The sequence below is a fragment of the Dryas octopetala genome, chromosome 2, assembly GCF_963921425.1.
Source record: "Dryas octopetala chromosome 2, drDryOcto1.1, whole genome shotgun sequence".
NCBI classification, from domain to species: Eukaryota; Viridiplantae; Streptophyta; class Magnoliopsida; order Rosales; family Rosaceae; genus Dryas; species Dryas octopetala.
In genome coordinates, this window is record NC_141367.1 from 10,598,794 (window position 1) to 10,625,949 (window position 27,156).

General features: G+C 35.9%; 1 protein-coding gene across 3 annotated transcripts in view; it reads left to right on the forward strand.

The window, feature by feature from the left end:
* The window catches only part of LOC147293018 (uncharacterized), a 28,518-nt gene extending 1,677 nt beyond the window's left edge, over positions 1 to 26,841 (forward strand). Inside the window, exons 1-2 of one of the 3 annotated variants that reach the window (XR_015120171.1) lie at positions 23,537 to 23,837; positions 26,563 to 26,841. Coding sequence is in view for 1 of the 3 variants with exons in the window: in XM_086230357.1 (XP_086086483.1) it covers positions 24,023 to 25,699 (1,677 nt within the window). In the remaining 2 variants the exon portion in view is untranslated. Of the gene's footprint in view, positions 1 to 23,536; positions 23,838 to 23,884; positions 26,008 to 26,562 lie in introns of those variants that run through there. The other 2 variants (XM_086230357.1, XR_015120170.1) reach the window with 2 other exon arrangements.
* Positions 26,842 to 27,156: the final 315 nt, after the last annotated feature.

Here is a 27,156-nt window from a genome sequence, read left to right on the forward strand (position 1 = left end):
GTCCCATTCTGGCCACTGGGGAGAAGCCATTAAGTTATTTAATAGAATGTTGGATGAAGGAATCCCTCCGGATGATGTGACCTTTAACACTCTAATAGATGCTCTTTGCAAGGAGAGAAGGACCAAGCAAGCCCTCGCCGCGTTTGAGCTAATGGCTCAAAGAGGTCTAAGACCTTGTGTTGTCACTTACAACCGCTTAATTTATGGCATGTGCCTTACAGCTCAATGGGGAGAAGCCACGAAGTTGTTTGATGAAATGGTAGGTCAGGGAATATTTCCTGATACCATAACTTTCACAATACTTTTGGATGCTCTCTGCAAAGAAGCAATGCCAAATGAGGCTCACAAAGTATTTGAGGCAAAGATTGAATACGGTATGGAGCTTAGCACGAAAACTTACAGTATGCTGATTAATAGATATTGTTTGCATGGAAAAATATATAAGGCAAAGAAGGTCTTTGATTTAATGGAGGCTAAGGGACACGTGCCTGATATTTCTTCCTATAGAACCTTGGTGAATGGATTTGCAAAAATTAAAAGACTAGATGAATCATTAAAACTTGTTAAGGAAATGATCCACAATGGATTGATGCCTGATCTGGAAATGAGAGAAACTTTGAGAGGTTTCCGTCCTAAACGGCATGTTGCATCTGCAGGATAAATCTCTAAGAGAGTGCGTGATGAACTAATTTGAAATTAAGTCTCCTTACAAAGTTTGTTGGTTGTGTTAGACTGGACCAGATTGGATCATGTTAGACTTGAGCATACCTGACCTTGACTCTCACAGTTATGGATGACTGCAGATGGCTCAGTAATGGCCTGATCTTAACTCTCACTAATCAAGTCTGTGAAAAGAAGCTTTCAGGTTGTTCGATTAGATGATGGGTAAGGTAATCTTACATCAGGCTCTTTTCAAACAAGTTATGATTGAGAAGCCTCACGAATAGTTGAAATGTCAATTCATCATGGTAATGTGCTTGTACTTTGATTAATGAATATTGTTTGCAAGGCACAATGTATAAGGCAAAGAAAGTATTTGATTTTATGGAGTCATGGTTCGTTGCCCAATATTTTCACCTATATTATATAATGGTTAATAGAAGAGCTGAAGCTATGCAGATCCTTAAGGAAATGATCCAGAAGGGACTGTTTCCTGATTCTGTAACAGGAAACATTCTAAGAGGCTTGGCAAGGATTTCCATGGCATGGGGTTATTAACTGATTACAGTTTTCTTCTCCTTATTGCATGCTAATAGTGTCATGTTAAATCAAGCAACGTAGCAAGGCAAATTCAAATTTGAACAAAAACCAATTCAAAACAACTTTTTGTCATAACAGTATTCAACAAATTCAGAGACAGGCACCACAATATCACATCCTTAATGTTTTAACCAACTTTTCTATTTAATAGCGTATTTTTGTTGCTCCTAAAGTGGAGATTTTAGAGTGTATAATGGATTTTTTTTTTTCTGCTAAAGTGGAGCAAATATTGCATCCCTCAGAAGTTAAAGAAAGTTGGCATGATACAATTTTGCATGGTAGTAATGGTGCAAAGCTGACAAAATGTTGCATCCCTTGGAAGTTAGATAGGAAATTTTTTATTCATTTGTGTAATTATCTATTAAATCTTGCAGGTGGCGTCCTTCAAGGACACAATTGCTAAGAAAGATGAGGAGATTGAGTGATTGCTGAAGGCCAATAGTAAAGCGGTACACCGTGGCATGAACTCACTAAGATATCGTCTTCCTCTCCCTGAAGACATTCAATTGCAACGCCTCCTCGACAGAGCCAGACAATATCAGGTGGAAAAGGTTCAGGAACTGAGAAAGTGGCTCCTGATATGGACGGTTCCTTCGAGCATAGTGACAAGCATTCTTAAGCAAGTTCTCAGCAGTCAGTAGATGACTTTAGACATCATAAGGAACATTCACATGGATGATGGAGGTGAGGCAAAACATTCTAGAGCGAGTTCTCAGCAGTCTATAGATGACTTTAGACATTATAAGGAACATTTGCCTCAGTCAAAGCATGGAGATGAGGCATAGCATTTGGAAGCTAGTTCTCAGCAGTCAATGGATGACTTTAGACATCATAAGGAACATTCGCCTTGGTCAAAGCATGGAGGTGAAACAAAGCATTCTGAAGCCAGTTCTCAGCGGTCAATGGATGACTTTAGACATCATAAGGAACATTTGCCTCAGTTAAAGCACGGGGGTGATTCAAGTCAAAATTTTAATGAAGACTTTGAGCTGTTGGGATTTGTTGAAGAAGATTCTGGGGAGAGATTAAGCGACATATCTGATGGTGGTCTTTCAAAGGGAACAGAAACTGATGCTTCAATTTCCAGTGTTGTGGAGTTTACTCTTTTTCCTGAAGTTTCGAAGCCAACAGAAAGCACAAAGGCTGGAAATAAAGAAAGCCAAGAAAACACAAGCTGAGAATGGTCAAGGCGAGAAGACACCATCCCACCACTCAGTAAAGTGAGTTTCTCATTTTCCTCATCCCCACGTATATTGTAGGTGCCCTTTGTTAGTGAGATCAATAATTAATTGCTGGCTTTTTTGGTCAATAATTAATTTTTGACATCTTTTAAATGATCTGACTGCTGGTTTTTAATTTAAAAGGTTGCTATTTTTTCCTTCTTAAACACTCTCATTTTTTCTGATGCACCATTTTTGGTATATTTGTTATTTGGTCAAAGTTTCAAAACTTTAATTGGAATTGAGGGTGTGATTCATTTGGAATGTTGGATTTATTGGACTTTGCTGGTGATTAAACCCGCTTCATTTCTTTGAATCTAATGCTTCGGTTGTTTTTTTATCTGGTTTCAAGGTTTGCACCGCCTAAACTTCCAAGGCCAGCACATGCATAAGTCTGTGGAACCAAAAGCTACTCGGTCATCATTGATTAAAAGTTCCCCAAAGGTTTCATCAAGTATGTATGATGTATCTGAATCCTTCTGTCTACATTTAACAGTTTTATTGTACTCAAGCTTTGACTAGCAATGATTCAATTACTTTTACAGCTGCCACATTAATTCTCAGAACCCCTAACCCCTAACCCCTCCCCCCCTTTTTATGTCAGGTCCTAAGAAAGCCACTGCTGGCAGCACCTCATCAGCGAAGCCTGCCAAACGATGGCATTAGAAAGGCAGTATTTGGACAGCGATCGATGGAGCTTCTGTTGGCATTGCTGTTAAAAAACTCAGTGTACTACGTATTTTTTAACTCAGTGTGCTAGTAGTTTCCATTTGTCTCTATATTGCAAATGGCAACTGGAGACTTCAAACTTCACCTTGTAATATATGTACTTATTATTAAGAATCATAGTATAACTTTTGAATTTTTTTTTTTTTTTTTGCTTTTCTTTATTTTGTCCACTATTAAACTTTTCTTTTTTACCTTAACAATTTAGGATTGAATGCATAATCGGATGAGAATAAGCGAATTGCATGTTGTTCCCACTCACCTAATCACCCATTCACCAAATTGTGCAAATGTAGTTTTTGTGTATGATTTCTATATAAAATGGTTCAATCATTGTTACCTAGTTTTTAGTACCCATCATGTCACATGTACTTCTTCTATATGATTGTTAGTTGTTACATTCATCAGATTTATCTTAAAGTTATCTTCATCAAAAACTTGCATGGATGCATGTCGGAGTGTTGTAGCACGTAGTTATATAAGATATATGGTTATATGATTAGTTATTTTATTTGAGGTGCATTTGGTAGTACGTAGTTATATGATGTGCTATTTTGTAGTACATGGTTATTACTTATTATTATTTTATAACTTTCTATTAGTTAGTGTCCGAATATAACTTTCTATTAGTTAGTGTCCGAATTATTTGGTATCTATTTTAATCATTTAGTTATATTATTGGGTTTTATTTGTTTTTATTTTATTCTTTAGATTTTAGTTTACTTTATTGCAATTTTAATTTAGTGCATGTGTATTTAAATTAAGTAGTTGTATTGTTATTTTGTTGGTTTTAAATACAAGAAAAACCCAAAGACGTCAAAGCTCAAAGCCCACGCAGACCTGCGCCCAGCCCAGCCACAACCATGTGGCCGAGCCGTCAGTGAACCAGTCGAGTGCTCGACACCTCTGCACTTCGTCTTTTTCCTTCGTCCTACATTGGTTTTTCACGTCGAAAACTCCTCCAGATGCACAGTTCCACCTCCAGCACGTCAAGACATCGTCAACCATCATCATCCACCTGTCAAGTGCTTACATACATCATTCCACCAGCCGCTCTTGCACTACACAAGCAACGTCACTGCTGACACCTTCACCATTGATCACCAGGAAGCCAGCAAATTAATGCATGACAAAGTATGCATAGCAGCCTTATGAGACCCTAGAATTTACCGTATTTTAACTTTTTGGTTTGTTTAAAAAGAATTTGGTTTTATTCTTCGAGTTGACGAATTTTTCTGAAGTCCAAGTGACTAAGGTTAGACCTTGGTGGCGTAGAGCTCATTTTTCTAAGAATAACGACGTTTAGTTCATTGAAATCGGAGTTTGGACGAAGGATTTACGAATTTTCAAAGTTGAATAATTGTTTTAGATTATTATTTGATTTTTTCAGAATTTTATTTGGAGAAGTTGGATTTTTCACAAAAATTCTGGAAATCAAAATAATGTTTTGAGGCTATAGATAATTAGTACTCAGCCTCACGAGTCCGTAGGAATTTTGGAAGCTCCGACATATTTTTTGTGATTTATTTAAGTTTAGAGAATTTTGAAAAAATGCAAGAATTTGAAAAGAAAATGGGCGCTGACATGGCATGATTTGGAGCGTCGATCAAGCCGGATCGGATGGCCCCAGATGTGCCAGCCCATGACGAAAATCTAGTGCGACGCAGTGCATGGGACTCTCCGTGTGGATGCGATCCAGACCGTTGGCACGCAAGCGATGCAAACAGCGCTCAATCTAGATCGTCGCTTCCGAGCAACACGTCGTTTGCGCCTGGAACCTAACCCGCTCCGCCGACCCACTTCGTTTGCAGACACATGGCAACCTCCGCCTCGACCCGTTTGCATCCCCCATTCCCGGTTCGTGTTTTTTACCTATCCCACATAAAAAATACAGTAGTTTTTCCCACTTTTTCAAGCCTGTAACTAGAGAACCACTCCCTCATTTTCACTTCACACCTACAACTGAAAACTTTGTGATTTTCCAAAGTTTTCTTGAGACAAACCACTTGTTAGAAGTCTTTTAAGTTTAAAATATATATTTGTTTGGGTTGTCTTCTTGGGTGCCCTTAAGGATTTTGCACCTAAGAACATCTCAAACAAATAATTACCCCCTGAAAGTAATTCGAATTCTTACATTACCCCTGATGTTTTTTTCGTCTCACTTTACCCTCTAAAACTAATTTTCATGTATCATTTTACCCCCTGTTTACTATTTTCTTAGTTTTACAAATTTTGAAAATTATTTAAAAATAGCTCCAAACTAAGGAAAATACACAAAAAAAATTCCTACTGATTTGCCTTGACTAGTACTAATTTATTATGCGGTCAAAATACAAATTTTCCCTCCGAGTGTTTCTAAAACATTTGTGGGGTCAAAGTGTCAAGTCTTAAAATTTTAATATAGTCGGAGGCAAAATTGGTAATTTGACCTCATAGTAAATTAGTATTAGTCAAGATGAGTTCGTAGGAATTTTCTGTATATTTTTCTGAGTCCGGAGCTATTTTTAATTAATTTTCAAAATTTGTAAAAATAGGATAGGAGTAAAGTGATACACGAAAATTAGTTTCAGGGGATAAAGTGAAACGAAAAAAATATCAGGGGGTAATGTGAGAATTCGAATTACATTCAGGGGGTAAACCAAATAATAAGCCTTTAATTTGTTTACACACCTTTATTTTATGTTGTAAAACTAAAAATTAAGTTGTAGATAGCATTATTATAGCCTTAGAAACATGTTTTGCGGTTTGGAATTGAAATTAAGAAAATGCAAAAATAAAGAATATGAAAAATCTGTAAATTTTTCCAAATAAATTCGCAGTTTTCATGATCTTTAACCGTTCATTTTCATGATCTTTATATGGTTGTAAAGAGGTTTTCTAGATAAATTTGCAGTTTCATATGGCCTACTTTCAAGCCTTATAAATAGAGTTTTAACCGTTCATTTTTCTGATCTTTATATGGTTATAAAGAGGGGATGCAGAGCTTTAAAACAAGTATAAGTTTGCATAATTTGGTGAAGGTTTGATAAGTTAAAAGTCGAGCCAAAGTTGAGAAAAAAACTGAAAAAAAAAAAAAATTATGGAAAACAAGGGCTATTTTGAAGAATATGATGAATAGTGATTGACCAGCGACCCCACACGGACCGCCTGCAAGTGGCAGCCCGTGCGGCTGTTTCCAGAGATTTTTGTCGTTCAATTTTCACCCTCAAAACTCTATTTTTCGATACGAGTCTAATGGTATTAGTTTCACGAAAATTCGACATTTATAAATTGAGTGTGAGTTAAGGAGAGTGAGATTAAATTAAATTGTGTTAAATTGTATCTAAGCTATAATTTTTTTTAAAATTGTTTAGACCGAGCACGTGGGAACAAACCGAGAGAGAACCCTTCAAGGAATTAAGGTAGGTTGTACCCAATGATTGGACTATATAACTATATATATATATATAAATTATTCTTTGGTATAATCTTTATGTGATTTATTCTACCTTATTCAATCCAAAGTGTTCTCATTCTAGTCAGTTTAATTGTTACGGTTATTTTTTTTCATCATTGTATGATTTACTTGGACATTGTAATTTTTGTTCAATCTTTATTATTGTCTACAAAATTAATTGTGGAATTATATGGTTTGATGCTAATTACTATTTATATTATTAATCATGATATTGAAGATAGATTTGTGGTCACGGTTATTTAATTTTCATTATTCACTACTAGGAAATACCCCATTAGATATCACTATATAGATATCAGTTTTAACGAAATAGATATTTTAAAAGCTTTTAATATCAGTTGAGTTTTTAGATTTTTAAAATTGATGTCTAAACAAATTTATATATGGCCAAATTTTAAAATCTGATATCTAAAATTTTTGGTAAAAGTTAATTTTATGTAAAAACTGATATCTTTACCCTTAACTGATATCTTTGTTTCAGCTAAAAAAAACTAGAATAAAAATCTGAAGACAAATTAAATGTTTTGACTATATATATTCCCAACACTTCACTCGATGCCTCCCCCTCAAACACAAACAACTCTCAGACTTTACTCACACCCTCACTGATCGAGACCACACTCACCGTCCTCTCTCTTGAGCTTGTTCTCGTTCTCACGGTCGAAGTCGCCGTCGCGTGGTGGACCTTGGCGTCGGCGTCAATGGTCAACTGCGCGCGATCTGCCTCATCGTCCTGGGTTGCACAACCCAAAAGGATTAGTCATCTCTCCTGGGTTCTCTCTTTCTCTCTATCTCATCTTTTCCTTTTTTCCTTCTGAATCTCATTCTCACCTCCTATTCATCTCTCTTCAATCTCACAGATCTAATATCTCTGATCTGTCGTTTACATAGCCCAGATCTACTCTCTCTCTTTGGGTTTTTGGTATAAAAACTTTGATTTTCATTTAAAGTTTCTCCAGCCATTGAGCGACCCACCATTCTACCATCGGAGCCACAACCATTTTTGGTGATTTTTTTAATTTCTCATTTTTTTATTTTCTGACAGTTTTTCTTTTTCTTTTGAGAAAGTGACGATTTCTCCAGTATGACACACGATGGTTTTACTCTCCTTCTCCTTCAGGCATGGGTAAGCATATTTACTTCTTCTATTTGTCTTGCCTATCCTCTTCCTCTTCCTCCTCCCTATTTCTCTTTCATGGGTATTTCAATTTTGGGTTAGGGTTAGGGATTTTTGATCAATCAATTTCTCTATGCTTCTAATTAATTTCTCTATGTATTTCAGTTTTGGGTTAGGGAAGAAGTTTTCAGTGACTTCAGGGATGTGGGTCTCTTTCATCTAATTGACATTGGTTTGCTCTTTCTTCTTCTATAAATCTATATGCGTTCATATGTGGATGTGGGTCTCTTTCAATTTCCTCCTCATGGGTTTACTCTTTTTTTATTTATTTATAATTTTTGCAAACTTTCACAAATTGTTCCAGCAGTACAATCCTGGTGGATTAGCTTTGGGTTTTTCAGAGTTGTGATTTTGGGTAGCTCGAGTGAGGGATTCAAACTCACTAGATTGTAAGGTTCAGAATTCAGACTTGTGTTTTTGACATTATATTTAGATTAGAAATTTATGAACTCGTACATGGTTTGTGATTTTGAAATTTAAATGTTGGTGTTTTTAGCTTAAGTTTGAAACCAAAGTATGAAACCTGCACATCTCAGTCTGCCATTTGTTTTCAATTTATGAAAGTTTATACCTAGTGATGTACTTGTTAGGTTTAACAAGCAAACGATTGATTGTTGGACTTTTATTTTCTGAAAATGCAGTTGGGACATAAGCTTGTAGAAAAGGGTATCATATACTTATGTTGCTTACCCTTCATGAACATTTGATTTTTCATGTGTATGACTTTGATTGTTGGCCGGAGTAAAGAGTCGTTTGTGTTTCTTTTGAATTTCTAATTGTTGGGTTTTATTTATAATGTGAATTTGATAAACCCATTAAAAAGAAGTTGTGCCCTGTGTGTTGCGTGTTAAAGCCTCAAAACTTAAATGAGTACGTTAATTCTAAAATGATTTACAGATTTTTATCAGTGGAATTTTGGGAATGAATTGGCTTGATTTCTACATTTGTTATTAGTATAAGCTTATGGAATAATGGAAAACAATTGTACATTTAATGAAATTTTTTTCTGCATCACAAAGAGCTAATCTTGTAAATATTTTAAGAATTATTGATTGCAATGGTGCTTATAGGAGTGTCAATTTGATCTGGGTTTCCACTTAAACTTTGAATTGTTCAGTTTTCTTAATTCTATCTGTGATTTCCAGGTTCTGCTTCCTATATTGGTTGGCTTTGTTTTGTTTCGTTTTATTTTCTTCCTTTTTTTTCTTCTCCATTCCTATTTTGCATACATGCTTATTTAAGTGTGAGAGGGACAAAGCAGCAATGGCATTCTTTGTTTATCGTCCTTCAACTCCACATTGCAGAGGTTGACCTCAAGAGATGTGAGCCTTGGTCCTCCCAGGTATACATTCATTCATTATCACACTGCAATTTGCATGCATATATATTGAAAGTACGTTCTACTTATATTTATTGATTCCATTTCCTTAATCTTTGGTTGAAAATCTTTGTTAATTAATTAATTTTTTCTTTTTTGTGCTAATTAATTAAGTCGATCTTCAATCTTCATGGGTTTCAAAGGTCCCCTCTCTGCTACTAGTGGGTCTCAAGTCCCACAAATTAAGACACAGCTCAAGTAGCTAGCTAGTGTTATTATATATATATATATATATATAGCTAGCCTTACCAAGCTTTTTTCATTAACATTTTAACTTGAGCAGAAACAAGTAAATAAACATGTTTAAGTGTTTACATGTTTAAGTGTTTAACAAATGAACAATCATTAATTCTCTCATATGTCTGAGGAAGAGTTATTGCATATATTATTCTCTCATATGTAATATGTTATATAGTTCTGTATATAAGTGTCTCTGTCGCTGTCTACATGCAGACTTGGAGTTGAGCATACTTTTTTCAAAGCTAGGTAGACTTAATTAATTATTTGAGGGGCATATATTATATGATATAATTAATCTGTGGGCAGAAAATCTATGTATATGGATCTCATGGCAGGCTGTTATCTGACAAATTAATATTGAAATAGGACAGTCAATCAAACGAACACAAGATGATCAACTAATTGATTGAATTCTTTAATTCAGAGAATAAAACTAAATTGGAGTAGTTGTGATATTGTTGGCTATAAATATTAAATAGTTTGCCCTTCTCTGTTTGGCTATGCACAGATCTGCAAATCAAAGAGGAGGGCATTAATATGATTGTAGATCTACAGATCAAATAGGAGGCTTTGATCAGTACGTAGATTTTTTTAGGAAAATAAAATTGCAGCAGTAAGCCAAAAAAATTTTGTTTATCTTACTTTGCAAGTGTTGTATTTGTGTTCTGTTTATACAAGAAGCCTGCCAAACTGAACTACTGAATCCCAAGTTTAGTCATTTTATTCTTTGTATCATTTTGTTTTATTGCTGTGATTGGAAATAGTTATGCTGGAAATGTTATATCAGTTGCTTTACATTTGTTTGATTGTCAACTTTAAAAGTAATCAGCTAGTTACTACAAACATACATATGTTAAGGTCCGCAATCAGTATATCAAATGTCTAATAGCTGACATTTTTGTGGTTATAGTGTATCATCAAGTGAGCACTTTCTTGGCAATATAATGCTAGAAGTTAAAGTGGCTACCCCAAAGGTTTTATAAATTCAGCATTGCATCTTTCCTCATATATTTCACCATGCCGGCGCCATATCCACGTCGTATACACTGGTGGATTTATAAAACTAGAGATATCCTGGCTTGAACTGCCCTGCATATATTTATCTTTTGCATGAATGTTTGCAACTTTGCATGTTGAACTTGGAACTGCCCCCTGCCATATTGAATTTCCAACTCCATGCAATGACTTTTTTTATTTCATGAATATGCAGCTTAATTTATAGGAAACTAGGATATGGTTTTGTCAATCTTTAATCTTGAAACTAGTTTTGGATTGGTAGGAAACTAGGATATGGTTTTGGTTGTTGTAAATCTAGTAAATTGAACTTTAAAGCTTGCTGGACCATCACATGTACTTAAGCTTGTTGCTGGACCATCACATGCAACTCTTCCTTTTGGATTTTGGATTGCTATCAGCTGCCTTCTTTTTTTGAATAATTGCATGTCTAGGCGGCTGTGATAGCATGCAACTAGCCTTGTATTATTTGCCCTCTGCCAATGTATAGTTTATCATTTTGGGATTGCAGCAAGAGCATAACTTTATCATTTGAATATATAATTGCATATCTTTTGGTAGCTGATCATGCACTTGTCTTTAATGTTTTCAGTGGTCTAAGTCGAAGAACAAGCGGACTGGTTACACCTAAGCCCAGATTGGTGAAGTCTGAGTTGAATGGGGAGACTATGTCACTGAGAATTATTTTTAGACATGTTGGTATGCTGTTTTGACGTACATTTTGTGGATATGGTATGAGTGCTGCCATTCCAATATTTTGTAAAGGAAAAGGCAGAATTTAGAACTAGCTAGTATGCAGATTTTAGAACTAGCTAGCTAGCTAACTAGTGTGCATAATGTAGAACTAGCTATGCCTTATATTTTGTGCATATTTTTGAAGTTGCTTTGGGGGTTATATATGAATTAGGGTTATCCCTACTTGTAGAGGGATTTGTAATTCTTTTTTGTTAACTTGAATATGGGTTGAAATTGGATGTTGGAAATGTATGAGAATGTTGGATGAAATTTATGGAAGCATTTAAATTGCACAAATTGGCAGGAAAAATTAATATCTAACACCCCATTTTATTTTATTTTTTTTAATTCAAAAACATTTACAATATCAGTTAAACACTGATATCTAATGTGTATTAAATCTGATATTTATACAGGTATATATATCGAAATAACAAATAACATCGATATATAATGTTATTTTTATTTCACATTCTAACTCAAACATGATGTTTAAGAGACTTATAATATCTAAAACAACGAACAAATAGATATCTAATGTGTACATATATATCGGTTTTAGTTACAAATTCGATGTGTTAAAAATATTATATATCGCTTTGATAAAAAAAGTGATGTAACAACCTACCAAATATAGCTTTTGATGAGTTTATAATATCGAAAAATAGAACCAAACAGATATTTAATATACCTTTTAATGTCAGTTTTTGAAAAAATAATGATATTGAAACTATATTACATATCGGAATCCGTTCATTTAGATAGCGGAAACTTGAAAATTCGATATATATTATTTATTAATAATATCGGATATTTAACAAATAGGATGTCTAATTTGATATAGACATCGGCCCAAAACTGATATTGAAAATAGGGTACATTAGATATCACGTCTGCCCTTATCGGTCGCAAACCTAATAGACATCAGTGTTCCACTGATATCTAATGGGGTATTTCCTAATGGGGTATTTCCACGAAAATTCGACATTTATAAATTGAGTGTGAGTTAAGGAGAGTGAGATTAAATTAAATTGTGTTAAATTGTATCTAAGCTATAATTTTTTTTAAAATTGTTTAGACCGAGCACGTGGGAACAAACCGAGAGAGAACCCTTCAAGGAATTAAGGTAGGTTGTACCCAATGATTGGACTATATAACTATATATATATAAATTATTCTTTGGTATAATCTTTATGTGATTTATTCTACCTTATTCAATCCAAAGTGTTCTCATTCTAGTCAGTTTAATTGTTACGGTTATTTTTTTTCATCATTGTATGATTTACTTGGACATTGTAATTTTTGTTCAATCTTTATTATTGTCTACAAAATTAATTGTGGAATTATATGGTTTGATGCTAATTACTATTTATATTATTAATCATGATATTGAAGATAGATTTGTGGTCACGGTTATTTAATTTTCATTATTGATTATGGCTTTGCATGCATAATCATAAGTGCTTGAGGAAAATACACTGGTAAACAGTGTGAATAAACGATTTATTGAGACACCAAGGGGAAAGGGGATGTCCGATGATCTCATGATTATTGGAGACATCAAGAGAAAAAGGGATATCCTTGATGGTCTCATGAATTGTGGATGAATAAAACAATTTTTAAATTGAATCCCAAAATAAAAAGAATAACATTAAAATTCTGGTTTCCCTATTGCCACTGCCACTGCCACGTCCTCCTCACGTTGCCTCCTTAGTTTAGCACTCTGCAAAACAAATCCCTGCACAGTGAAATGGTGCACCAGGTCACAAGAAAAACCCGGTAAGCTATGAAACTCATATAGATAAAACCAACTCATGTACAAATGAAATCAATTCAATACAATATTCAGTTATAGCAATAACCATCAAGAATATCATGAGACATTGGACAAATAAATTTCATAATTAAAAACCCTGGAATTTACATTCTAAAATCAACCCCCAAGTCATCACACATAAGACAGTGGCAATCACCAAAATGTATATCACATTCAGAATAATATTTATTCAATGCTGATAATTAACCATCAACAAACACAATAGTGAGTAATTTATGACACTTCAAATCACATCACAATCCACACACATATATAAAGCTTACCTGAATTTGCTGACGTAGAATCAGAGTACCTGTATCACTAAGACACTAACAACCCGACCCCAAATGGGTTTATTGAGATTCTAATTTCTCAAATATCACCTGACGACCCATCCAATATGATCAACTACCCTTTCATAAATCATCAGTAAAAATTGAACCGGTAGTGAAAGTATTCATTTCACTAGTTATACTGCCTAGACTAAGCCTCCCCTAAGGACAATCAACCTAGTTTGTCTGTATAACCCCTCTGGAGACCTATGGGATAGAAAGTTCTAACCCCAAAGTCACCATAACGTGACCCTTACTCATTCATTTTTAGAATACTATTAGCAATAGTCAGCCGTGCTCTCGTGCCTGAAGTGTATGAAAATGGTTTTCCGTAACAAACCATCCGCAGCGTTCAAAATTTGATCTAATGGCAGGAAAGAATTGCATGAAATACTAACTATAACCAATTTATGACACTTTTTTGGGTTGAAGACACGTGTCCAACTATTTCAATAAGGCAATTACATCTCTCTCCCCACTCCACTCTCCTACCGGAAACACTGAAGTCAGACAACTCTCTCCTTTCTGAATCATAAGGAGTTTAAGGACGAACTCAACTCGACGCTGTATTTTGAGTTGTTGGGCCAGTTGCTGGGTTCAAGGCCCAAGAAAGAAGTTGGATTTGACGACTGTGGGGCCCGAAACCATTGGAGAAGTGGACCAAGGCGTTTGTGAAGTCCTTTTCTCAACTCTCTCTCTACTCAACCAAGTCAAGTGACCATTAATCACTAGAGCTCCTCCTGCCTCTTCTTTCTTCTTCATTGCAGTTACAAAGATGAAGCTGAGGATGAAGATGTTAACTCCAAGAGCTCCTTCTGGTAATTCTTCTTTTTTTACTCCCTTTCTAAAGCTAATAAGTGGATTCCATTCTTTTCCTGTTGTTAGTCATGCTAGAGATACTGAAATCGGTAAAGGTAAACCCATCCATTTGGAAAATCTGTTCCGAACACGGTACAAATCTGGAACTCTTGGGTTTGATGAAGCATTGGGTTTCTTTAATTCCATGATTCAAATGAAACCCATTCCCTCTATTTGGGATTTTAATCGTTTGTTTAGCGCACTCTCCAAGATGAAGCAATATGCCACTGTTGTTTCGATGTTTAAACAGTTGATGTTGATGGGCTGTGTTCATTTCCATCCTGATGTCTCTACAACGAGTGTTTTTCTCAATTGCTTGTGCCGTCTGAATCGGGGGGACTTGGGTTTCTCTGTTTTAGCAATTACTCTTAAGCATGGTCTTCAACCCGATGCTTATTTTCTAAATACTTTGCTTCATGGGCTCCCTGGATGAGGCAATGGACTTGTTCCGGAAAATTCAAGAGAAGGGATACGCATGTGATGAACTCACTTATGCTACTATGATTAATGGGTTATGCAAAGCTGAGAAAACTTGTATGGCACTCGAGATGCTCAAGGAGACGCCTGAAAATGGAAGGTTTAAGCCCAAAGCAAATTGCTACAATCCAATCATTGACAGCCTTTGTAAAGCAAGACAAATAGATGAGGCGTTGACCATATTTCAAGATATGATCAATAAAAGTGTTGTACCAGATGTCATGATTTACAACTCATTAATTCATGGGTTATGCAACTTGGGTCGTTGGGAAGAAGCCAAAAGATTCATTTTTTGCATGATTGATAGTGGAATTTCACCAAATGTATGTACCTATAATGTTCTAATCAGCTCTCTTTGCAAGGAAGAAAGAATTCAAGAAGCACTTGCTCTGTTCGAAAATTTGACTACAAAAGGCATAAAGCCTGATGTTGTCACTTTTAATTCCTTAATTTCTGCTTCGTGCAAGTCTGGTAAGTGGGAAGAAGCTGTGCAGTTATTTCAAGACATGATTGATTGTGGAGCCTTGCCTAATATTGTTACATACAATGCTGTATTGGATGCTTTATGCAAAGAAGGGAAGACATCAGAGGCACTTAATCTTGTGGAAGAAATGATCCATGGAGGTCTAAAGCCAGATCTCGTCACCTACAACTCCTTAATTAATGGTTTGTTCCATTCTGGCCATTGGGGAGAAGCCACTAAGTTATTTAATAGAATGTTGGATGAAGGAATCCCTCCAGATGATGTGACCTTTAACACTCTAATAGATGCTCTTTGCAAGGAGAGAAGGACCAAGCAAGCCCTCGCCGCGTTTGAGCTAATGGCTCAAAGAGGTCTAAGACCTTGTGTTGTCACTTACAACCGCTTAATCTATGGCATGTGCCTTACAGCTCAATGGGGAGAAGCCACGAGGTTGTTCGATGAAATGGTAGGTCAGGGAATATTTCCTGATACCATAACTTTGACAATACTTTTGGATGCTCTCTGCAAAGAAGCAATGCCAAATGAGGCTCACAAAGTATTTGAGGCAAAGATTGAATACGGTATGGAGCTTAGCACGATAACTTACAGTATGCTGATTAATAGATATTGTTTGCATGGAAAAATAGATAAGGCAAAGAAGGTCTTTGATTTAATGGAGGCTAAGGGACTCGTGCCTGATATTTCTTCCTATAGAACCTTGGTCAATGGATATGCAAAAATTAAAAGACTAGATGAATCATTAAAACTTGTTAAGGAAATGATCCACAATGGAGTGATGCCTGATCTGGAAATGAGAGAAACTTTGAGAGATTTCCGTCCTAAAAGGCATGTTGCATCTGCAGGATAAATCTCTAAGAGAGTGGGTGATGAACTAATGTAAAATTAAGTCTCCTTACAAAGTTTGTTGGTTGTGTTAGACTGGACCGGATTGGATCATGTTAGACTCGAGCATACCTGACCTTGACTCTCACACTTATGGATGACTGCAGATGGCTCAGTAAGGGCCTGATCTTGACTCTCACTAATAAAGTCTGTGGGCAGAAGCTTTCAGGTTGTTCGATTAGATGATGGGTAAGGTAATCTTACATCAGGCTCTTTTCAAACAAGTGATGATTGAGAAGGCTCACGAATAGTTGAAATGTCGATTCATCGTGGTAATATGCTTGTACTTTGATTAATGAATATTGTTTGTAAGGCACAATGTATAAGGCAAAGAAAGTATTTGATTTTATGGAGTTATGGTCCGTTGCCCAATATTTTAACCTATATTATATAATGGTTAATAGAAGAGCTGAAGCTATGCAGATCCTTAAGGAAATGATCCAGAAGGGACTGTTTCCTGATTCTGTAACAGGAAACATTCTAAGAGGCTTGGCAAGGATTTCCATGGCATGGGGTTATTAACTGATTACAGTTTTCTTCTCCTTATTGCATGCTAATAGTGTCATGTTAAATCAAGCCACGTAGCAAGGCAAATTCAAATTTGAACAAAAACCAATTCAAAACAACTTTTGTCATAACAGTATTCAACAAATTCAGAGACAGGCACCACAATATCACATCCTTAATGTTTGAGCCAACTTTTCTATTTAATAGTGTATTTGTGTTGCTCCTAAAGTTGAGATTTTAGAGTGTATAATGGATTTTTTTTTGTGCTAAAGTGGAGCAAATATTGCATCCCTCAGAAGTTAAAGAAAGTTGGCATGATAAAATTTTGCATGGTAGTAATGGTGCAAAGCTGACAAAATGTTGCATCCCTTGGAAGTTAGAGAGGAAATTTTTTATTCATTTGTGTAATTATCTATTAAATCTTGCAGGTGGCGTCCTTCAAGGACACAATTGTTAAGAAAGATGAGGAGATTGAGTGATTGCTGAAGGCCAATAGTAATGCAGTACACCGTGGCATGAACTCACTAAGATATCGTCTTCCTCTCCCTGAAGACATTCAATTGCAACGCCTCCTCGACAGAGCCAGACAATATCAGGTGGAAAAGGTTCAGGAACTGAGAAAGTGGCTCCTGATATGGACGGTTCCTTCGAGCATAGTGACAAGCATTCTTAAGCAAGTTCTCAGCAGTCAGTAGATGACTTTAGACATCATAAGGAACATTCACATGGATGATGGAGGTGAGGCAAAACATTCTAGAGCGAGTTCTCAGCAGTCTATAGATGACTTTAGACATTATAAGGAACATTTGCCTCAGTCAAAGCATGGAGATGAGGCAAAGCATTTGGAAGCTAGTTCTCAGCAGTCAATGGATGACTTTAGACATCATAAGGAACATTCGCCTTGGTCAAAGCATGGAGGTGAAACAAAGCATTCTGAAGCCAGTTCTCAGCGGTCAATGGATGACTTTAGACATCATAAGGAACATTTGCCTCAGTTAAAGCACGGGGGTGATTCAAGTCAAAATTTTAATGAAGACTTTGAGCTGTTGGGATTTGTTGAAGAAGATTCTGGGGAGAGATTAAGCGACATATCTGATGGTGGTCTTTCAAAGGGAACAGAAACTGATGCTTCAATTTCCAGTGTTGTGGAGTTTACTCTTTTTCCTGAAGTTTCGAAGCCAACAGAAAGCACAAAGGCTGGAAATAAAGAAAGCCAAGAAAACACAAGCTGAGAATGGTCAAGGCGAGAAGACACCATCCCACCACTCAGTAAAGTGAGTTTCTCATTTTCCTCATCCCCACGTATATTGTAGGTGCCCTTTGTTAGTGAGATCAATAATTAATTGCTGGCTTTTTTGGTCAATAATTAATATTTGACATCTTTTAAATGATCTGACTGCTGGTTTTTAATTTAAAAGGTTGCTATTTTTTCCTTCTTAAACACTCTCATTTTTTTCTGATGCACCATTTTTGGTATATTTGTTATTTGGTCAAAGTTTCAAAACTTTAATTGGAATTGAGGGTGTGATTCATTTGGAATGTTGGATTTATTGGACTTTGCTGGTGATTAAACCCGCTTCATTTCTTTGAATCTAATGCTTCGGTTGTTTTTTTATCTGGTTTCAAGGTTTGCACCGCCTAAACTTCCAAGGCCAGCACATGCATAAGTCTGTGGAACCAAAAGCTACTCGGTCATCATTGATTAAAAGTTCCCCAAAGGTTTCATCAAGTATGTATGATGTATCTGAATCCTTCTGTCTACATTTAACAGTTTTATTGTACTCAAGCTTTGACTAGCAATGATTCAATTACTTTTACAGCTGCCACATTAATTCTCAGAACCCCTAACCCCTAACCCCTCCCCCCTTTTTATGTCAGGTCCTAAGAAAGCCACTGCTGGCAGCACCTCATCAGCGAAGCCTGCCAAACGATGGCATTAGAAAGGCAGTATTTGGACAGCGATCGATGGAGCTTCTGTTGGCATTGCTGTTAAAAAACTCAGTGTACTACGTATTTTTTAACTCAGTGTGCTAGTAGTTTCCATTTGTCTCTATATTGCAAATGGCAACTGGAGACTTCAAACTTCACCTTGTAATATATGTACTTATTATTAAGAATCATAGTATAACTTTGAATTTTTTTTTTTTTTTTTTTTGCTTTTCTTTATTTTGTCCACTATTAAACTTTTCTTTTTTACCTTAACAATTTAGGATTGAATGCATAATCGGATGAGAATAAGCGAATTGCATGTTGTTCCCGCTCACCTAATCACCCATTCACCAAATTGTGCAAATGTAGTTTTTGTGTATGATTTCTATATAAAATGCTTCAATTTACAAGGATCATTGTTACCTAGTTTTTAGTACCCATCATGTCACATGTACTTCTTCTATATGATTGTTAGTTGTTACATTCATCAGATTTATCTTAAAGTTATCTTCATCAAAAACTTGCATGGATGCATGTCGGGGTGTTGTAGCACGTAGTTATATAAGATATATGGTTATGTGATTAGTTATTTTATTCGAGGTGCATTTGGTAGTACGTAGTTATATGATGTGCTATTTTGTAGTACGTAGTTATTACTTACTATTATTTTATAATTTTCTATTAGTTAGTGTCCGAATATAACTTTCTATTAGTTAGTGTCCGAATTATTTGGTATCTATTTTAATCATTTAGTTATATTATTGGGTTTTATTTGTTTTTATTTTATTCTTTAGATTTTAGTTTACTTTATTGCAATTTTAATTTAGTGCATGTGTATTTAAATTAAGTAGTTGTATTGTTATTTTGTTGGTTTTAAATACAAGAAAAACCCAAAGACGTCAAAGCTCAAAGCCCACGCAGACCTGCGCCCAGCCCAGCCACAACCATGTGGCCGAGCCGTCAGTGAACCAGTCGAGTGCTCGACACCTCTGCACTTCGTCTTTTTCCTTCGTCCTACATTGGTTTTTCACGTCGAAAACTCCTCCAGATGCACAGTTCCACCTCCAGCACGTCAAGACATCGTCAACCATCATCATCCACCTGTCAAGTGCTTACATACATCATTCCACCAGCCGCTCTTGCACTACACAAGCAACGTCACTGCTGACACCTTCACCATTGATCACCAGGAAGACAGCAAATTAATGCATGACAAAGTATGCATAGCAGCCTTATGAGACCCTAGAATTTACCGTATTTTAACTTTTTGGTTTGTTTAAAAAGAATTTGGTTTTATTCTTCGAGTTGACGAATTTTTCTGAAGTCCAAGTGACTAAGGTTAGACCTTGGTGGCGTAGAGCTCATTTTTCTAAGAATAACGACGTTTAGTTCATTGAAATCGGAGTTTGGACGAAGGATTTACGAATTTTCAAAGTTGAATAATTGTTTTAGATTATTATTTGATTTTTCAAAATTTTATTTGGAGAAGTTGGATTTTTCACAAAAATTCTGGAAATCAAAATAATGTTTTGAGGCTATAGATAATTAGTACTCAGCCTCACGAGTCCGTAGGAATTTTGGAAGCTCCGACATATTTTTGGTGATTTATTTAAGTTTAGAGAATTTTGAAAAAATGCAAGAATTTGAAAAGAAAATGGACGCTGACATGGCATGATCTGGAGCGTCGATCAAGCCGGATCGAATGGCCCAGATGTGCCAGCCCATGACGAAAATCTAGTGCGACGCAGTGCATGGGACTCTCCGTGTGGATGCGATCCAGACCGTTGGCACGCAAGCGATGCAAACAGCGCTCAATCTAGATCGTCGCTTCCGAGCAACACGTCGTTTGCGCCTGGAACCTAACCCGCTCCGCCGACCCACTTCGTTTGCAGACACATGGCAACCTCCGCCTCGACCCGTTTGCATCCCCCATTCCCGGTTCGTGTTTTTTACCTATCCCACATAAAAAATACAGTAGTTTTTCCCACTTTTTCAAGCCTGTAACTAGAGAACCACTCCCTCATTTTCACTTCACACCTTCAACTGAAAACTTTGTGATTTTCCAAAGTTTTCTTGAGACAAACGACTTGTTAGAAGTCTTTTAAGTTTAAAATATATATTTGTTTGAGGTTGTCTTCTTGGGTGCCCTTAAGGATTTTGCACCTAAGAACATCTCAAACAAATAATTACCCCCTGAAAGTAATTCGAATTCTTACATTACCCCTGATGTTTTTTTCGTCTCACTTTACCCTCTAAAACTAATTTTCATGTATCACTTTACCCCCTGTTTACTATTTTCTTAGTTTTACAAATTTTGAAAATTATTTAAAAATAGCTCCGAACTAAGGAAAATACACAAAAAAAATTCCTACTGATTTGCCTTGACTAGTACTAATTTATTATGCGGTCAAAATACAAATTTTCCCTCCGAGTGTTTCTAAAACATTTGTGGGGTCAAAGTGTCAAGTCTTAAAATTTTAATATAGTCGGAGGCAAAATTGGTAATTTGACCTCATAGTAAATTAGTATTAGTCAAGATGAGTTCGTAGGAATTTTCTGTATATTTTTCTGAGTCCGGAGCTATTTTTAATTAATTTTCAAAATTTGTAAAAATAGGATAGGAGTAAAGTGATACACGAAAATTAGTTTCAGGGGATAAAGTGAAACGAAAAAAATATCAGGGGGTAATGTGAGAATTCGAATTACATTCAGGGGGTAAACCAAATAATAAGCCTTTAATTTGTTTACACACCTTTATTTTATGTTGTAAAACTAAAAATTAAGTTGTAGATAGCATTATTATAGCCTTAGAAACATGTTTTGCGGTTTGGAATTGAAATTAAGAAAATGCAAAAATAAAGAATATGAAAAATCTGTAAATTTTTCCAAATAAATTCGCAGTTTTCATGATCTTTAACCGTTCATTTTCATGATCTTTATATGGTTGTAAAGAGGTTTTCTAGATAAATTTGCAGTTTCATATGGCCTACTTTCAAGCCTTATAAATAGAGTTTTAACCGTTCATTTTTCTGATCTTTATATGGTTATAAAGAGGGGATGCAGAGCTTTAAAACAAGTATAAGTTTGCATAATTTGGTGAAAGTTTGATAAGTTAAAAGTCGAGCCAAAGTTGAGAAAAAAACTGAAAAAAAAAAAAAAAAATTATGGAAAACAAGGGCTATTTTGAAGAATATGATGAATAGTGATTGACCAGCGACCCCACACGGACCGCCTGCAAGTGGCAGCTCGTGCGGCTGTTTCCAGAGATTTTTGTCGTTCAATTTTCACCCTCAAAACTCTATTTTTCGATAAGAGTCTAATGGTATTAGTTTCACGAAAATTCGACACTTATAAATTGAGTGTGAGTTACACTCTCCTTAAAAGGAGAGTGAGATTAAATTAAATTGTGTTAAATTGTATCCAAGCTATAATTTTTTTAAAAATTGTTTAGACCGAGCACGTGGGAACAAACCGAGAGAGAACCTTTCAAGGAATTAAGGTAGGTTGTACCCAATGATTGGACTATATAACTATATATATATATATATAAATTATTCTTTGGTATAATCTTTATGTGATTTATTCTACCTTATTCAATCCAAAGTGTTCTCATTCTAGTCAGTTTAATTGTTACAGTTATTTTTTTTCATCATTGTATGATTTACTTGGACATTGTAATTTTTGTTCAATCTTTATTATTGTCTACAAAATTAATTGTGGAATTATATGGTTTGATGCTAATTACTATTTATATTATTAATCATGATATTGAAGATAGATTTGTGGTCACGGTTATTTAATTTTCATTATTGATTATGGCTTTGCATGCATAATCATAAGTGCTTGAGGAAAATACACTGGTAAACAGTGTTAATAAACGATTTATTGAGACACCAAGGGGAAAGGGGATGTCCGATGATCTCATGATTATTGGAGACATCAAGAGAAAAAGGGATATCCTTGATGGTCTCATGAATTGTGGATGAATAAAACAATTTTTAAATTGAATCCCAAAATAAAAAGAATAACATTAAAATTCTGGTTTCCCTATTGCCACTGCCACTGCCACGTCCTCCTCACGTTGCCTCCTTAGTTTAGCACTCTGCAAAACAAATCCCTGCACAGTGAAATGGTGCACCAGGTCACAAGAAAAACCCGGTAAGCTATGAAACTCATATGGATAAAACCAACTCATGTACAAATGAAATCAATTCAATACAATATTCAATTATAGCAATAACCATCAAGAATATCATGAGACATTGGACAAATAAATTTCATAATTGAAAACCCTGGAATTTACATTCTAAAATCAACCCCCAAGTCATCACACATAAGACAGTGGCAATCACCAAAATGTATATCACATTCAGAATAATATTTATTCAATGCAGATAATTAACTATCAACAAACACAATAGTGAGTAATTTATGACACTTCAAATCACATCACAATCCACACACATATATAAAGCTTATCTGAATTTGCTGACGTAGAATCAGAGTACCTGTATCACTAAGACACTAACAATCCGACCCCAAATGGGTTTATTGAGATTCTAATTTCTCAAATATCACCTGACGACCGATCCAATATGATCAACTACCCTTTCATAAATCATCAGTAAAAATTGAACCGGTAGCAAAAGTATTCATTTCACTAGTTATACTGCCTAGACTAAGCCTCCCCTAAGGACAATCAACCTAGTTTGTCTGTATAACCCCTCTGGAGATCTATGGGATAGAAAGTTCTAACCCCAAAGTCACCATAACGTGACCCTTACTCATTCATTTTTAGAATACTATTAGCAATAGTCAGCCGTGCTCTCGTGCCTGAAGTGTATGAAAATGGTTTTCCGTAACAAACCATCCGCAGCGTTCAAAATTTGATCTAATGGCAGGAAAGAATTGCATGAAATACTAACTATAACCAATTTATGACACTTTTTTGGGTTGAAGACACGTGTCCAACTATTTCAATAAGGCAATTACATCTCTCTCCCCACTCCACTCTCCTACCGGAAACACTGAAGTCAGACAACTCTCTCCTTTCTGAATCATAAGGAGTTTAAGGACGAACTCAACTCGACGCTGTATTTTGAGTTGTTGGGCCAGTTGCTGGGTGCAAGGCCCAAGAAAGAAGTTGGATTTGACGACTGTGGGGCCCGAAACCATTGGAGAAGTGGACCAAGGCGTTTGTGAAGTCCTTTTCTCAACTCTCTCTCTACTCAACCAAGTCAAGTGACCATTAATCACTAGAGCTCCTCCTGCCTCTTCTTTCTTCTTCATTGCAGTTACAAAGATGAAGCTGAGGATGAAGATGTTAACTCCAAGAGCTCCTTCTGGTAATTCTTCTTTTTTTACTCCCTTTCTAAAGCAAATAAGTGGATTCCATTCTTTTCCTGTTGTTAATCATGCTAGAGATACCGAAATCGGTAAAGGTGAACCCACCCATTTGGGAAATCTGATCCAAACACGGTGCAAATCTGGAACTCTTGGGTTTGATGAAGCATTGGGTTTCTTTAATTCCATGATTCAAATGAAACCCATTCCCTCTATTTGGGATTTTAATCGTTTGTTTAGCGCACTCTCCAAGATGAAGCAATATGCCACTGTTGTTTCGATGTTTAAACAGTTGATGTTGATGGGCTGTGTTCATTTCCATCCTGATGTCTCTACAACGAATGTTTTTCTCAATTGCTTGTGCCGTCTGAATCGGGGGGACTTGGGTTTCTCTGTTTTAGCAATTACTCTTAAGCATGGTCTTCAACCCGATGTTTATTTTCTAAATACTTTGCTTCATGGGCTTTGCAATTCTAGCTCCCTGGATGAGGCAATGGACTTGTTCCGGAAAATACAAGAGAAGGGATACGCATGTGATGAACTCACTTATGCTACTATGATTAATGGGTTATGCAAAGCAGAGAAAACTTGTAAGGCACTCGAGATGCTCAAGGAGATGCCTGAAAATGGAAGGTTTAAGCCCAAAACACATTGCTACAATCCAATCATTGACAGCCTTTGTAAAGCAAGACAAATAGATGAGGCGTTGACCATATTTCAAGATATGATCAATAAAAGTGTTGTACCAGATGTCATCACTTACAACTCATTAATTCATGGGTTATGCAACTTGGGTCGTTGGGAAGAAGCCAAAAGATTCATGTTTTGCATGATTGATAGTGGAATTTCACCAAATGTATATACCTATAATGTTCTAATCAGCACTCTTTGCAAGGAAGAAAGAATTCAAGAAGCACTTGCTCTGTTCGAAAATTTGACTACAAAAGGCATAAAGCCTGATGTTGTCACTTTTAATTCCTTAATTTATGCTTCGTGCAAGTCTGGTAATTGGAAAGAAGCTGTGCAGTTATTTCAAGACATGATTGATTGTGGAGCCTTGCCTAATATTGTTACATACAATGCTATATTGGATGCTTTATGCAAAGAAGGGAAGACATCAGAGGCACTTAATCTTGTGGAAGAAATGATCCAGGGAGGTCTAAAGCCAGATCTCTTCACCTACAGCTCCTTAATTAATGGTTTGTTCCATTCTGGCCACTGGGGAGAAGCCATTAAGTTATTTAATAGAATGTTGGATGAAGGAATCCCTCCAGATGATGTGACCTTTAACACTCTAATAGATGCTCTTTGCAAGGAGAGAAGGACCAAGCAAGCCCTTGTCGCGTTTGAGCTAATGGCTCAAAGAGGTCTAAGACCTTGTGTTGTCACTTACAACCGCTTAATCTATGGCATGTGCCTTACAGCTCAATGGGGAGAAGCCACGAAGTTGTTTGATGAAATGGTAGGTCAGGGAATATTTCCTGATACCATAACTTTGACAATACTTTTGGATGCTCTCTGCAAAGAAGCAATGCCAAATGAGGCTCACAAAGTATTTGAGGCAAAGATTGAATACGGTATGGAGCTTAACACGATAACTTACAGTATGCTGATTAATAGATATTGTTTGCATGGAAAAATATATAAGGCAAAGAAGGTCTTTGATTTAATGAAGGCTAAGGGACACGTGCCTGATATTTCTTCCTATAGAATCTTGGTCAATGGATATGCAAAAATTAAAAGACTAGATGAATCATTAAAACTTGTTAAGGAAATGATCCACAATGGATTGATGCCTGATCTGGAAATGAGAGAAACTTTGAGAGGTTTCCGTCCTAAAAGGCATGTTGCATCTGCAGGATAAATCTCTAAGAGAGTGGGTGATGAACTAATGTAAAATTAAGTCTCCTTACAAGGTTTGTTGGTTGTGTTAGACTGGACCGGATTGGATCATGTTAAGACTCGAGCATACCTGACATTGAGTCTCACACTTATGGATGACTGCAGATGGCTCAGTAATGGCCTAATCTTGACTCTCACTAATCAAGTCTGTGAGAAGAGGCTTTCAGGTTGTTCGATTAGATGATGGGTAAGGTAATCTTACATCAGGCTCTTTTCAAACAAGTGATGATTGAGAAGGCTCACGAATAGTTGAGATGTCGATTCATCATGGTAATGTGCTTGTACTTTGATTAATGAATATTGTTTGCAAGGCACAATGTATAAGGTAAAGAAAGTATTTGATTTTATGGAGTTATGGTCCGTTGCCCAATATTTTAACCTACATTATATAATGGTAAATAGAAGAGCTGAAGCTATGCAGATACTTAAGGAAATGTTCCAGAAGGGACTGTTTCCTGATTCTGTAACAGGAAACATTCTAAGAGGCTTGGTAGCAAGGCAAATTCAAATTTGAACAAATACCAATTCAAAGAAATTTTTTGTCATAACAGTATTCAACAAATTCACACAGACAGGCACCACAAAATCACATCCTTAATGTTTGAGCCAACTTTGCTATTTAATAGTGTATTTTTGTTGCCGCTAAAGTAGAGATTTTAGAGTGTATAATGGATTCTTTTTCCTGGTAATCTCATTACATTTCAAAATGTTTTCTATGAATAGATAAATTCATTTTTTACATGAATGAAAAAACTAACTTGATTTTTAACATTATAGTTGAAGATGCCAAGTTAAAGATTCATCCGATTAACCCACTTATTGCAGATGCCACTCCAAGAGCATCCTCTTCTGCTATGAGGTTGCAATGAAAGGATTCTATTACAGAGTTATAAGATGCAAAGAGTTCAAGATCAACCAATGGTAAATTCTCCTTACCAAGAGCAGCTCCGTGTATAATGTCAAGTACAATTAAAATTAGTACGAGTATGAAACACTCATACATATGCACAAATATGTGTTTGTATGTTTTTAACTAGTGTGGCCTCTGAATTCAGCTCTACTTTTGAACAAAGTTTCACAATGTGTCCATGACTTCACAATTCATTATAACTAAGTACTTAATTTACACCATTTATTCAGGAGTCTATTCCTCATGTTCCATCTTCTTAGAAGAAAACAGTGTTTTCACTTGGCTCTACGTTTGTGCCTTTTTCCTCGTTTAATTTTCCCTCTCCGTGAAGACTTTTAACATTTCTTTGGAATTTAGATTCTGCAGTTATTATTGTTCTTTGAGAGGAATCAGAAGGGAAATCTCTGATTCTTGTGGTGGTTGATAGGCTCACTAAGTATGCGCATTTCGTGGTTCTTTCTCATTCATACACTGCTTCCACTGTGGCCAAATTGTCTTTGGATCATGTG